At 44.7% G+C, this 13,045-nt stretch overlaps 4 protein-coding genes across 6 annotated transcripts in view; 3 read left to right on the forward strand and 1 right to left on the reverse strand.

Moving 5' to 3' along the window:
* Positions 1-5: 5 nt before the first annotated feature.
* On the forward strand, positions 6-3,422 carry LOC143370424 (nuclear pore complex protein Nup93). Its single transcript, XM_076815537.1, has 7 exons — positions 6-364; positions 599-779; positions 856-1,819; positions 1,893-2,217; positions 2,283-2,639; positions 2,705-2,822; positions 2,902-3,422. The coding sequence occupies exons 1-7, from the start codon at positions 138-140 to the stop codon at positions 3,211-3,213; spliced, it is 2,484 nt and encodes an 827-aa protein (XP_076671652.1). The 5' UTR covers positions 6-137; the 3' UTR covers positions 3,214-3,422.
* Positions 3,336-4,501, reverse strand: LOC143370444 (ADP-ribosylation factor-like protein 2-binding protein). 3 transcript variants are annotated; one of them, XM_076815584.1, is made up of 6 exons: positions 4,376-4,501; positions 4,153-4,239; positions 3,986-4,092; positions 3,833-3,918; positions 3,650-3,746; positions 3,336-3,579 (listed from the first exon to the last, which is right to left on the reverse strand). In XM_076815584.1, the coding sequence occupies exons 1-6, from the start codon at positions 4,392-4,394 to the stop codon at positions 3,487-3,489; spliced, it is 489 nt and encodes a 162-aa protein (XP_076671699.1). In that variant the 5' UTR covers positions 4,395-4,501; the 3' UTR covers positions 3,336-3,486. The 3 variants fall into 3 exon arrangements, with proteins under 3 accessions (XP_076671699.1, XP_076671700.1, XP_076671696.1); XM_076815585.1 differs by having other exon boundaries at positions 4,153-4,220; positions 4,372-4,480; XM_076815581.1 differs by having other exon boundaries at positions 4,153-4,263; positions 4,376-4,467.
* Positions 4,502-4,630: 129 nt separating this feature from the next.
* Nesd (SHC binding and spindle associated nessun dorma) lies at positions 4,631-6,930 on the forward strand. The gene is made up of 5 exons (XM_076815548.1): positions 4,631-4,903; positions 4,964-5,881; positions 5,944-6,148; positions 6,230-6,493; positions 6,570-6,930. Exons 2-5 carry the CDS (start codon positions 4,977-4,979, stop codon positions 6,828-6,830), a joined length of 1,635 nt encoding a protein of 544 aa, XP_076671663.1. The 5' UTR covers positions 4,631-4,903; positions 4,964-4,976; the 3' UTR covers positions 6,831-6,930.
* A 237-nt stretch (positions 6,931-7,167) lies between these two features.
* The window catches only part of LOC143370429 (pseudouridylate synthase RPUSD2), a 151,246-nt gene continuing 145,368 nt past the window's right edge, over positions 7,168-13,045 (forward strand). Inside the window, exons 1-2 of the mRNA XM_076815546.1 lie at positions 7,168-7,306; positions 8,094-8,309. Coding sequence (XP_076671661.1) covers positions 7,253-7,306; positions 8,094-8,309 — 270 coding nt within the window. The 5' untranslated portion in view covers positions 7,168-7,252. The remainder of the gene's footprint in view (positions 7,307-8,093; positions 8,310-13,045) is intronic.

Genomic DNA, 13,045 nt, shown 5'->3' on the forward strand with positions numbered 1-13,045 from the left:
TGGATAATTCGTTTTGTAGTTCAGTGAGAACTTGTCGCTGAGAGGGGTCCAACGTTCTCTGACAACATCAAAAGTCACTACGATTTCCAGCTTCTGGCCCCGCGAGTTATGGAACCCGTGGACTTCGCGTTTTAAATATGAGCGATCTTGGCCACACCGATATGTTGACCACAGATTCCTCACGAGTGATGGGCGATTCCGGCTTTAGTGAATTATTACGATCGGCGGAACAACTATCTGCTGCTGTAGAGGGTAACGAAGAACTTCCTCAGGTCGAGAGGAACCTTCGTCAAATCTTAGATGCTTCCAACGAACTTTGGTCTCGTGTCACCCAAACCGGCACCCAAGATAATCAAGTTCAGGCGTAAGAAAATTTGTACATGTCATCGTACTAACACTTCGAAACGATTTTTGCATGCTACTTTAAAGTCTGCACTTGCAGTGGAAGATTTATTTGCTTTTTGGTAATTGTGTGCGAGGCGTAACATAACCTGGACGCATTACAAATTTCTGGCGCCAAAATGTCCTCGTCTGGTTGATTGAATTTTTAGCGACGTTCCACTCGGGACAAATATAGAGTAATGTGTTTTTATTTCAGACATCTCTTTCTCGGGTCACATGGTGTTGATTTACCACAAATATCACAGAAGTTAAGTTCCCTCAGTGCGAGGCGCACGTTTGAGCCCTTAGATCCGATCGCAGATACAGACGTAGTTAGTTATCTCAGAAATGAGAAGGAAAATGCTATACTGTCGATCATTGAACAAGTCCACAAGGATGTAAGAGCTGTTACCTTGGCTTTCAGATAAATGGTGCTTGAGAATATTGTATCGCAAGCTTATGCCTTTGTTTTAGACGTTTGAGCTTACTAGAGCTCAACAAATGGAACATATGCTGGGGGAATGGAAGCAGATGCGATTCGAGATAATAAATGCTATGACCGCCCCATCCGGGGAGCTAGTGGATTTACGCGGTACTCCTCAGCGGACAAAGTTAGCTGGGTCGATGGTCAGTGGTTTGTCCAGCGTGGAAGTAGCTTATGTTAAAGAATTACAAAGTTACAACGACCATGTGCTCAGAGGCATAACTAGACCAAACTTGTTCAATGCGTTCTGTAAAGCCGCAGAGTCCTTCAATGACAAGAAGGTTGTGGACCTCTGGCAGATGGTTAAGTATATGGTGGACATTCCACCGATTCCCAGGGAAGATCAAATTAAGTCCAGAAGCACTTCTGTCGTCGAGAAGAAGATTGTGCTGCAAGCTAGAAAATATTTGGAAAACAGATACAGAGAGTTCATGACTTCTGTCATTAGCGAGAACTTGGCACAGGCGAAGAGGGGTGGCATTCCAGGCACTCTGCCATTAGTTAAGAGTTTCGTAAGTGTCAAAGTACAAAATCTCAGAGATTTGGAAGACGTTATGGTCGAGGGCAAACCATTGTGGCCTTTAGTCTATTATTGTATGAGAGTCGGTGACTACAAAGCAGCATTGCAGTGCCTTAATCAATGTAACACCGAATTCCCGGAGTTCAAAGTGGCTCTGGAAGAAGCTTGCAACGATCCCCAACGGCACTCCAGTAGCTATGCCGAGTCAAATCTGAAACTGCACTATAGGAAACATGTTAGATCGGTTACGGACCCGTATAAAAGAGTAGCGTATTGCGCGTTAGTTTCTTGCGAACCCGACGACTTACATTCCGATGTAATTTCTACAGCTGACGATTATTTATGGCTGAAATTGTGTCAAGTTAAAGACCAACCTGATGCGGAGAACAAGTTGACTTTAGATTATTTACAGACCACAATATCAGAAATATACGGTATCGTAAATTTCTACTTAATACGCACAGTACGCGATTCGGATACAATTCATTCATTACACGAATATTACAGGGGAATCTTATTATCACGCGCACGAGCAACCATTTGTCTACTTCTCCATGCTATTTTTAACTGGCCAGTTCGAAGCTGCAATCGAATTTCTGGCAAGGGGTGCAAGCGCAAGGCATTTGCCGCATGCTGTGCATTTAGCGGCAGCTATGCACGAGCATAATTTACTGGGGGCCAGTCAAAGTGTATTAGCGCCATTGATAAGCGTTGATCCTGCTGACAAGCCGCCAGCTAAAAGATTGAACTTTGCTAGGTTGATATTACTGTACGTCAAAAGATTCGACACCACCGATCCAAAAGAGTGCTTGCATTATCTATTCTTATTAAGGTCTGTACGACGGAATAAGTAGGTGCACAGACTCCGAATCCTATTACATCTCCCTACGTTTTCAGGTCCATGAAAGATCCACATGATCGTAACATGTTCGTCGCGTCGACTGCAGAAATGGTGGTCGACTCTTCGCCGGCGAACAGAACTCAGTTAGTCGGGAAGATAGACAAGGATCGTTGGATCCCAGGAATTTTAGATCAATTCCAAATTAATATGGAGGACGTGGTAAACATAAGTGCGGATACTCTGTATAAGAAAGGTCTCTTAGAAGACGCCATAACAATGTACGACATCGCTGGGAATCACGAGAAAGTTCTTAGCCTCATGTGCACCCTGCTGGCGCAAGTTGTTAGCCAAACGTCTTCACCGGACTCGTTGAGGCCCCGGTTGCAGTTGGCTGCTAATAAAATAAGTGAAAGGTAATATCGAAAGGCTAAAATGTCAGCGTTATTATAAAACAGCGCAAGTAAATATTTCGTTTCAGGTATCAAGGTATCGACACACAAGCGCCATCCGAATTAGTATCGGCATTTCATACTTTGAGACATCTAATGGTGTTCTTCGATCAGTTTCACAATGAACAGTACCAGAGTGCTCTTAGGGTGAGGGATACAAGACGATTACTATCTCTGTCTCCATTCTTTTATAATAAATCCCTCCCTTTTATCGATTTCATTTTAGACCATCGCGGAGTCGAAGCTCTTACCGTTACACGTAAAAGAAGTCGACGAAAGGGTGAGTGCTCTGCGACGTGTGTCGCCCGAAGTGGCCGGCACGTTAGCGGATGTTCTTTTGGCAACGATGACGATACTTTATCGCCAGTATCAGAAGTTACGATCGACGGAACCAGGCGACGAAGAAGCAAGGAAGCAACAGCTTCTCGATCTGCGAGAAATAGCCAGAGCGTTAACCAGTTTCGCCGGGACCCTTCCGTATCGTATGCCAAACGAGACGAACAGCAAACTCGTTCAAATGGAGATCCTCATGTGTTGAACCATCAGACTTCTAGCGTTTCTTATCCTTCTATTTTAGACACAGTACTGCGCTGGGTGTCCTGGTGCAAGTACTGAATCCGCGAAGCACAGAAACAATCGGGGTTTCAACAATTTTCAGAGTATTATTAATGCGGTGTATATATTTTTTGTACTTCCATAACTTAGCGAGAAAAATCACAAACATAATAAACGTATCGTCGTCTAAGAGTCATTGGTGGTACAAATATGAAATATTTCGTAATTTACTCCTTTGGTATATTTAAACTGATTTTTATCTAGGAGAATTATCGTCGCTTGTGTTACACGATTTAAGAGATGTGACGGATATTCCAAAGCTGAGGTCTTGGACTCTTCCCTCCTTCACCTGAGAATTATATCGCGTGATTATTAGTACTCATATTTTGCTTCATCACCGTTGATTTCGCGATACTTACATCTCTGTAATCGAGGAACATTTCCTTAAACGCCACAAAGTCTGTGATTGTTGATAATACTTCGAAAACTTCACCTTCCAGCTCATTCCGTTTATTACTGGATCGTTCAACAAGATTTAAACAAGAAAAGGAACTTATTAAATAGCGCCTATGACATATTATGTACGAAATCACAATGCTTACTTTAAATGCTCTAAGAATGTGCTTATATTGAAATGTGGTACAGCTCTTTGTAAATAGTTAACAATGTAACTTTCCACAGCCTTGTTCTATAAACCAGATATTACTTTTACGTTACACACACGAAAAACGGAGCAATTGTATGAAACCACTTACATATTCGTTAAATATATCCGTGTAGATTAACTTATTTTCCTCGACCGGTTCAAAAACGTCCCAATAGTCGTCCAGAAATCTCTTTTGGATGGCATGGAATTCATCTTCTGAAAAAGCAGTTCATTTAAATAATGGGATTTCTTCAAACACCACTATTAATGGCATACCTAACAGAATATCTTCTATATAGCCGATAATCTCGTCAAACAGATTGTCTTCCACAGAGTTTTTAGAACTCTGCACCGTAAATTTATCTGCATCCATTAAAATACAAGTATCTCAAATATCACTTTGTATACATATATATAGGTATACTGACGCATCACGCGGATATCTACGATAATTAACATATAAATGTGTCTAACTGTTTGCGACAATAATATAACGAACCCATTAGTTCTTCAGACATAGTTCAAATTGATGATGATTGTAAGGCACTGTTTGTTTGCACTGTATTTATAATGTTTATACTACGAACATTATCTGTCAGACCACGGTCGATATGGATAGGTCGATAGGCCAACAAACATCGCGCCGTACACATCGATAGGTCGATGAACGCCAGAAACGAGAATCGAAATAAAACCGACCAATCAGCCTCGTCGAGACGTTACATTTCAAATTTTTTACGACAGTTTACTGGATGTGCGGTAGAAAGTTTAAAGTGCGCGTTGTAATTGTTTAAAAGTATGTTGATTTACGATTCGTTTCCGCGTCACGATCTTATTCTGTAGATTAAAAGTGCATTCGAAGTTGTAGCTCGGTTCTTGATTGATACTCGCGGCAGTTTCGATAAAGAGCCGAGCGATTGTCTTCTGCTGTTTGACTGGACCGTCGTGCCTTCGCTTTCGCCGTTATTCGGGTCGTTGGACTCCGAGTTTACGTAAGAATCCAGCAAGACGAATTTGCGGCCGAGAGGTAAGCTTGTTTGCACGCGGAATTAATGTCATTCCACAGGCTTACTCTTCCTTGTCGCAGGTCGCATGCACCGATGGAGATATACACTTTCGACAAAAGCCTTCAAGAAAGACTGGTTGAGCTAACTGAGATATTGTCCAGCAGAGGTGAAATTGTGCCTGCGTCTCAGATTCAGGCAGAATGGTCTTATCACGTAGACCTTGTGATAGAGCCTGTCGGCTGGCAGGCATTGTGGAAGATACCGCGTTTGGTGTGCGAAGATTTCGAGATCCATTACCCCACCATAGTGGTGGTCGAGGTCGAGCAAGTCGACTTCGCCGATCTGTCCGCGCTGGTCAGGATTACCGCTGTGCAAGACGAGATTCATTTACCTGACAAGTACGACGTACCGCTAGTGGAGCTATACCCGACCCATAAACAAGAGAACAGCGCCTTGGACATGGTGGGCACAGCGAGCTGCATCGATCAGCTGCGATTCTTTTACAATTATTTATGGATGTCGTGGGACATAGACGACGACGATAATACAGATTGGGTGTCCGGGCATTTGGAAACAAGGATCAGATTGTTCTTCGACATGAAAAGGGGCACTGTCAGTAAAGAAACTAGCGACGTTATTAGAAGTTTGATGAGGGAAGGGCGAGAGGTTCAGCAGAAGATATCGAGATTGGAAGATACTATTTCCGAAGGGGAAGAGGAATTGCAGCAAGTCGATGGAGGGACGGCGTGCCAGCTGATGAAGCTTCACTTTCGGCTGCAACAGATTAAAAGAGAGATGGAAGTGCTCGAGAATCCCGCCATGAGAGAGATTCTAGTGCAAAATAGAACATCGACCTTAGCTAACGACAAGATAAAGAGGCACGAGAGCAAAGAGAGATGCATGGAAGGCCATTTTGTGTGGCTCGGTGGTTCTTTAGAGGAGATGAAGAATACTATAGACAAAGTTCAAGCTAGCTTGCCTGCAGAGTTATATTTTAAGTAAGTGTGGCAGATATAGGTAGCGCGTTAATTGATTTTTAATTCTAACATGTTATACCTAGGATATCGGGGTCTTTGCAAGAGACTCTGCTTGCCTGTGATGCAAGAGACATTATTATAATCGGAGAAGGAACTCATCATATAAAGAATGCTGGTAACTTAGAAGAGGGAGGCACAATCAGAGGAGTTCATAATGTAGAACGCACTATTCTCACAGTCAAAGATACTGAGACTGCGCCGTCGTTGCTTGATTTCTCTGGTAGCGAGGTAAGCCACTTAATTTTCTAAAAGCATTTGCCACATATCTATAATTCTAACTCCTGTTTCTCATGAAACCTATCTTCGCAGGTTTTGTTAGAAAGTATCACCGTGGATGTGGATGACCTCAGAGCAGCTGTAATAGTTAGAGCTGGAACCACGAAGATAGTGAATTGTACGATATGTGCCATGAATCAGACTATGGTCAAGTTGGGAGTTGTGGTTTTGCCCGATGCGAAGCTTATAATAGAAAACACAATTTTCGACGGTCTTGGAACTGCTTTAGTCATTTACAGCAACGGGGAAGTTTTCATGAATAACTGCAGTTTCCGAAATTGCGCAGAAGGCATACAGGTGCGTTACTCTTTTCTACATTCGTACATTTGTACAATTATCAGCTTCGTGTAACGTCGATGCAATTTCTTTACAGCTCCATGACAATGCAAGATTGACAGTGAGGAATTGTTTCCTGGGACGTTTCAAAGAATACGCCATTCGATTTGAAACGCAAAAGTATCTGCGCAGTTCGCAAAGCAGATGCGGCGGCCCGGATTTATTAGAAAATATATCTGAGATTTCGTTGAACGAATGCAGTTTCGAAGGCAACGGCAGAGGAGATATTTTACTGAAACCGGGGAGAGAGTTCCCCGTGACGACAAAACAAAAGAGAACCACGAATATGGAGTCTTAAAGTAATTCGATCACTTCCAAATTCCGAATCTCCTGCTTTTAGTATATAAGTGCATGTATCTATCGTGCTTCTGTAGAAATATAAGAATTTTGTATTTTTATTTTTTTATACGAGTTTAGCGTCTGCAGTAGTAGATACAATCTAAATGAAAGAATAGAATGATTGTTGTTCGTTCCTTCAAATTTAAGATGAGATACTTTACGACCACGATTAAAAGCCAAAATCCAACGTCCTCGCGAAAATACGATCATTAATTAGTAACGACTGATCAAAAAAAACCGCGGGAGCGTTCAAAAGTTGCGTGAGAACCTTAATCTCGCTTGCCGCCAGTAGGTGGCGACACTATTCAGAATCGCGACCCGCCGCTGCACGTTCGCGCTTCGTGTTGTGTTCAATTCTAAATGTGAAGTTAATTTTCATTTATGTGGTTACTGGATTTCTGCAAATTAGCATCATTCATCCCGAGGCATTGTGTTGTAAGCTTTTCATCGTATGCCCCTCGTTTGTCACTAAATTTTCTCTCAATAATGATTCCACTTCGCGTCCCGACCTCACCGCGTTGCTGCACTATTTCCTCGAGATTTCTGTCCGTAACATCGCTCGCACAACAATGCCATTTAGCAGTTCAAAGTCTCTCTTCATAATCTTCCTCCGAACTAATCGAGTTTCGCTTATTTATAACTAGAAGTGCGAGCCGGCCAACCTAACCTATGAAAGCGTATTAGCATTTGGAGCAAGCGTCACGCACGTATCCCACATTTATTACGTGGCGCGCGTGTAGGTGACGCGTGTATATATATATAGAAAGAGAGATAACGCCGCACGTGTACAGTACATTGCCGTGACGTAAACGATAATTCGATCCATACTGTTCTCATCGCCGTATTCGTATTTGAAACCGTGGCCGGGGCTGTTGATGCCTATAAATGAAACCGTAAGGACGTGGGCCATGTGGCTGTATCACGTGCCCGCGTATGAATGAAGTATCGTGATTTAAACGACTCGCACTTCCGATGATGAATGAAAACACTTGACCAGCGATATCGTTTATCAATTTCCCGGCTGCAGCAAGGTCGTTGGCCTCTTGGCCCCCCTGTACATGCATTTATAGAACGGCACTTGGTCCTGGACAACGATGGTTGCGCACTCGTAAACTTTAATTCAGGGAACTCTGTTCTTCGCGAGGGATATTCTGTAATTCTATAAATACACCGCGATGTAATTGTAACATCACACGCTAGAGCCTTTGACTTAACATTACAGAAGACTCTCATCAAGGGGAACGTCCAGAGGACCCAATATTCCTCAGAGTACACTGCCCAGAAAGTCCTGGCCATGGTGGAGACGACCACCGCGAAGCAGTTGGCCGACCGGCAAACGCAGTTCGGCAACGCGCGTCAATTGGAGCCGTCCGATTGCATGTTCGTCTTCAAGGGCTCGCAGTCGGACTACGAGGAGCCACCGTCGGACGGGGAGGAGGTGAGTCCGCTGGCTCAACTTTGCCTGCACGTTAAACTTGCACGACTCGGTGAAGAATCGAACGCCAATGCGTGCCATTGAGAAACTACAAGGCGATCTTAACGTGGCCTTGAAGCGACTTCGAAGAAACAATATTTCATTTATGAAATGATCTGGAAACGCCTCATTCGCTCCAAAGTGTGCGTGCGTTAAATTCACAAAGATTGAGCCTGACCTCGCGAAGAGACTAATTAGAATTTTCACGTAGCAGGAAGTGAAAGAGCAGATAGCTGAGGCTACCTTTTGGTCACTGTAGTTTTTCCTTTTAAATGGCCACCGTCTTATATCCAGCGATCGGATACGTGTACGTGTGCCGCGTCGAGGAGCAACGTTTAAATTAATTGCATCCCTTTACTGGATTCCCACGGGGCAGCTCCTCGACCCGTTACTTTCACCGTACCGCGAAGCCCACGTTCTCCTCTGGCAGGGACCGTTCACGCGGATGGCACGATTAACAATTACAACACCGGAGGCGAGAGAAAGGTAGAGGCTTCTCCGTGGCACACACGGACCTCGTAAATCCCTTTGTTGTTCCGTTATTTATCGTCGAATTCAACATTCGTTTTCCCCGCGACGTTCTTGGAACAAACGGCTGAATTCTGTATATACACAGGGAACTTTTAGCCTTTTCCAGCCGTATTCGAAACGATCTTTACCCAGCGACGCAAAGTCTAGATCGAATTCAGGGATTTTAATTAGAAATTAAATTCAAATCAGAGTTAGAATTGAAAGGAAGCAGAGCCAAGTCGCGCCCGTGTATCGTTATTCCGTTTGATAGAATCCCTGCGATCCACGTTTAAGCGTTTTACACGCTCGAAAATATGTTACTGGCTCGTTTGTAGGCGATCTGGAAGAGAAAAGGATCGGGCGCGAAAAACCGTGACGCGACGTTAATGAGCCCCGATGATTTAGGGCTCCTCCGTGGCCCACAGAACGACTCCATCATTCTTTCCCCGCGTACTCGCGGCCTGGTTAAAGTTCGCCCGAGACATCGTGGACGGAAAAGAAAGGGGGGAACGAGCCTCATAACACATCCGCCGATGCTTTTGACCGAGAGTTATTTGCGGCCTGGTGTCTTCCGCAATGACTGATCGCTCTCTTGTCGCCCGTTCTCTCTGTCTCTCTCTTCCTCTTCCCTTTCATTCTGCTCCCTCGTTCTTATTTTCCGCGACACGCGCTCTATTTCACTCGTCGCCCCTCCCTCCAACCCCCCCGCAGCATTACTTCTAATTTTAATTGTTCCCGGCACCGTCTTTTCGCCACCGCCTTCGGCGAAGCTAATTCCTCGCCGCTCTTCTTCGTCTTTCCGCCTTCTTCCCCTTTATTTACGCGGCTTCCTTCCCCGAGTCCATTCAGCTCACGTCTCCGCTCCTTTTTTCTCCTCCCCTCTCCTCGATCCCTCTTTCACGTTTCCACGTTTATTTATCACCCCCGTCGGTTGTTTCTCTTCGTTTCAATTTATCCCACGCTCCCCTCCCTCCGTTCTTTCATTCAGCTGGATTCATTCAACGCTCGCGTTGCTTCGATCGGCTTTGATCGAGGAGCTCTTAGGGGCGGTATCAAAGAACTTACAGAATCAACAGCGGAAACGTTCTATTGTAAAAGTCACTTCGCTTGATATTTTTTTCTCCGCACTGTGAAACTCGTTACCCCCGCGTTCCTTGCATTCAGTGTCATTCGTAACGGCGCCCGCTCGAGTCGGTTCAATTAATAATTTTCATAAGAACACCCCTGCTGACAGTTCTTGTATTACCCACTTCTCGCCCCGCGGGCACGCTTTATTGTTTGCTTTATCACAAAAATTGCGCGAGTTCGCGACCCCCGGCTCCTCGAGAGCGCCATTCAAGGAACATAATAAACCATCCTGCCGCCCTTTCTTCTTCAAATCCTCTGACCCACGTTCCACCGGCTGCCGGCCATTTTTCTCCAACTTCCACCGGAGTTCTCTCTGCTCTTTCACTCCCCCGCGATGTTTCCCTGTACGTGCGGATCCGCGCGTCTTCGTTCCAACCATCGTCCACCCTCTCCGGGGGACGATGCAGCCCCGTGAACAGGTTATTCCTGCTGCGGCCACGTACGCACATTGTGTGTCTCCTCTGCTACGCTTTATCTCGCCGCCCGCTGGCTTTATTGTCGCCGTTTCATTTATCATATTTACTCGACGCCGGACCTCGTAAACAGGAGCCGGCCCCCTTTGAAAATCTCCGCGATGCTCGGGTCGGCGACTCTTGTTGCGGCAGCTTAGATAGCTGCTTTCTTCCTTTTATGGAAACTTTAAGGGTCATTATTTTTCAGAAAGTCCAGGGACGCTTCGGTTTCTCAGTTAAAGGGAGCAGCTGAGTGTAAAGCATTGTCGAGTTTCTTCTTAATTCTTCGTCATCTGTTAATTCTTAGTCGTTGAAGCTACCACTCCGTTTCACCCTTGAATACTTTTACTTACAAGGGGACCTTCAGGTTTGGCAATTTCAGAAGATATCGATGCTTACAAGGGGAGGACACCAAGTGGTAGACAGCGATTTTGACGAGCCTTGGCACGATGGATCTATGTCGAAAATAAGTAAATAGGTGTCCTAGCGTTTCAGTCAATCGGCCTTAATAATAGAGATATTTACATGGAAGTTATTCAAAATTTCATAGTGGCCGTGGGGGTTTAATGGGTAAAAATCCCACACTACCCTGGCGCCCGCGGGAGATTCCCTTCTGGAGGCGTCAGGGTGTCTTTTGAAGATGTCTCCACGTTAAAAAAAAAAATTTATAAAACTTTATAGTGTGGGATTTTTACCCATTAAAATCCCACGGCCACTGTGAAATTTTTAATAATTTCCATGTAAATTATTAAAAATTTCATAGTGGCCGTGGGGTTTTAATGGGTAAAAATCCCACACTACCCTGGCGCCCGCGGGAGATTCCCTTCTGGAGGCGTCAGGGTGTCTTTTGGAGATGTCTCCACGTTAAAAAAAAAATTTATAAAACTTTACAGTGTGGGATTTTTACCCATTAAAATCCCACGGCCACTGTGAAATTTTTAATAATTTCCATGTAAATTCGAGAAAATCGACTTTGAAGAATTCTGAAATCAGTGCATAGCACTCACGACTAAATAGTCTTACTATTGATACTTTTTTTTATTCATTTAAAGACCTGCCAAATTTGTACGAAACAACAGACATTTAAATATAATTTTCAATCAAAAACTCAATCTATTTTAAATTATCTCTAGCTTGAAAAATCGCACTTTGTATTGAATCCTTCAAAGTCAATTTTCTCGAATTTGGCTGAAAAGCGCGCCTTGCTGCTTTGGGAAATTAATGTCCAGGTAAAGACCTTCGCCTAAACCAAGCATCAACATATTCTGAAACTGCCAAACCTGAAGATCCCCTGTTAAATGGCCCAAAGGTAGAATTGATGTGTCACCTTGTTTCTTCGATTGGTTGCAAAAATTTATCAGGCGAGCAAACTTTGTGGAGTGCTTTGATTATTGATTTGCACGGAAGGGCCCTTTTCTACAGAGATAATACATTTCGGCAGCAAGGTTCGGACTGATATAAAGTACAGAATAATATCAGTGTTTTCGAAAACTCTAGAGGGAGATCAAAATCTCGTTGATCGCCGCGGTGCCCCGTGCCAAAATTCGTAATGGGTGGATATCCTGGCGCGGGACCTACCCTCCTCTCTGTCTCGTTGCTTTACGAGCTAGAACGTATCCCCCCGTTTATTCCCCGGAATAGCCTGCCATTAATTCGGACACTTTTGCATTTGTTGCCCGCGGCACTTACGCGAAACCCCTCGCCATTCGGGACGCGTCTCGTCTCTTCGACTAAATATAGCCTTGGGCTTGCCCCGGATGGGACGTCGCGACGCTTGTCAGAGTACTATTTTGACGAACCTTCGAAACGAACCAATCCCGCCGGTTGCGGGCACACGTTCCAGCGTTCTACTTGAAATATTCCGGGTACCTAATCCCATTGCTCGAGTCGATTGCGAGTGGAGCTCTTTTAAACACCTGTTTGCCCAATTCTTACCATCTTCCACGTTTATTTACTGAACGAAAGAAGGAGGCTCGTCTCGTATAACGGAGGAGCGTATTTTTCTGGCTGGAGGGACGTTTATGAGCGTAGCCCGCGCCGCGAATTTGCAGGCGGATGGCGATACACCCGAGCCATCGGCAGTGACGTGACCCGCATCAGGATAATTCACGATATTCACAGGCGAGCAATTTTCGGTGCAGCCGTCCGAGGCAATTTAATTTTAAAAGCAAGGCGGTCTATAATATATTATCGAAGCGGCGGCTACGGAAGACAATGCGGACCGCTGTGCGTTGCCAACGATAATGCGTCCTCTGTTTCGGGGACCTGGCCGATCTAATTATTAAACGAACATTCTCGAGGCTTCCGACGGGGGGATATTTAATCGCCATGTAACAGGTGATCCTTGTCGAGCTGCTGTGCGTGTATCTCGAGGAGCCAGATGCGTGCAATGGGTTGGGAAAGAAGTTGTCCAATATTGGAGAGGATCCAGTGATCTTCGGGGGGAGTAAAAATGCATCGGCACTCGTGGATTTGGAAAGTACTCACGTTTTCGATCGTGAGGAGTCTCTATAGTTGGGACGAAGGTCCTTCAAGGCCACTGAGTAGAGTTAGCCCTACTGTATCCTTTGGCAATTGCAACTTCTCTGCTTTTGGATAGCGCGTTATAGT

This window comes from Andrena cerasifolii, chromosome 6 (genome assembly GCF_050908995.1).
Source record: "Andrena cerasifolii isolate SP2316 chromosome 6, iyAndCera1_principal, whole genome shotgun sequence".
NCBI lineage: Eukaryota > Metazoa > Arthropoda > Insecta > Hymenoptera > Andrenidae > Andrena > Andrena cerasifolii.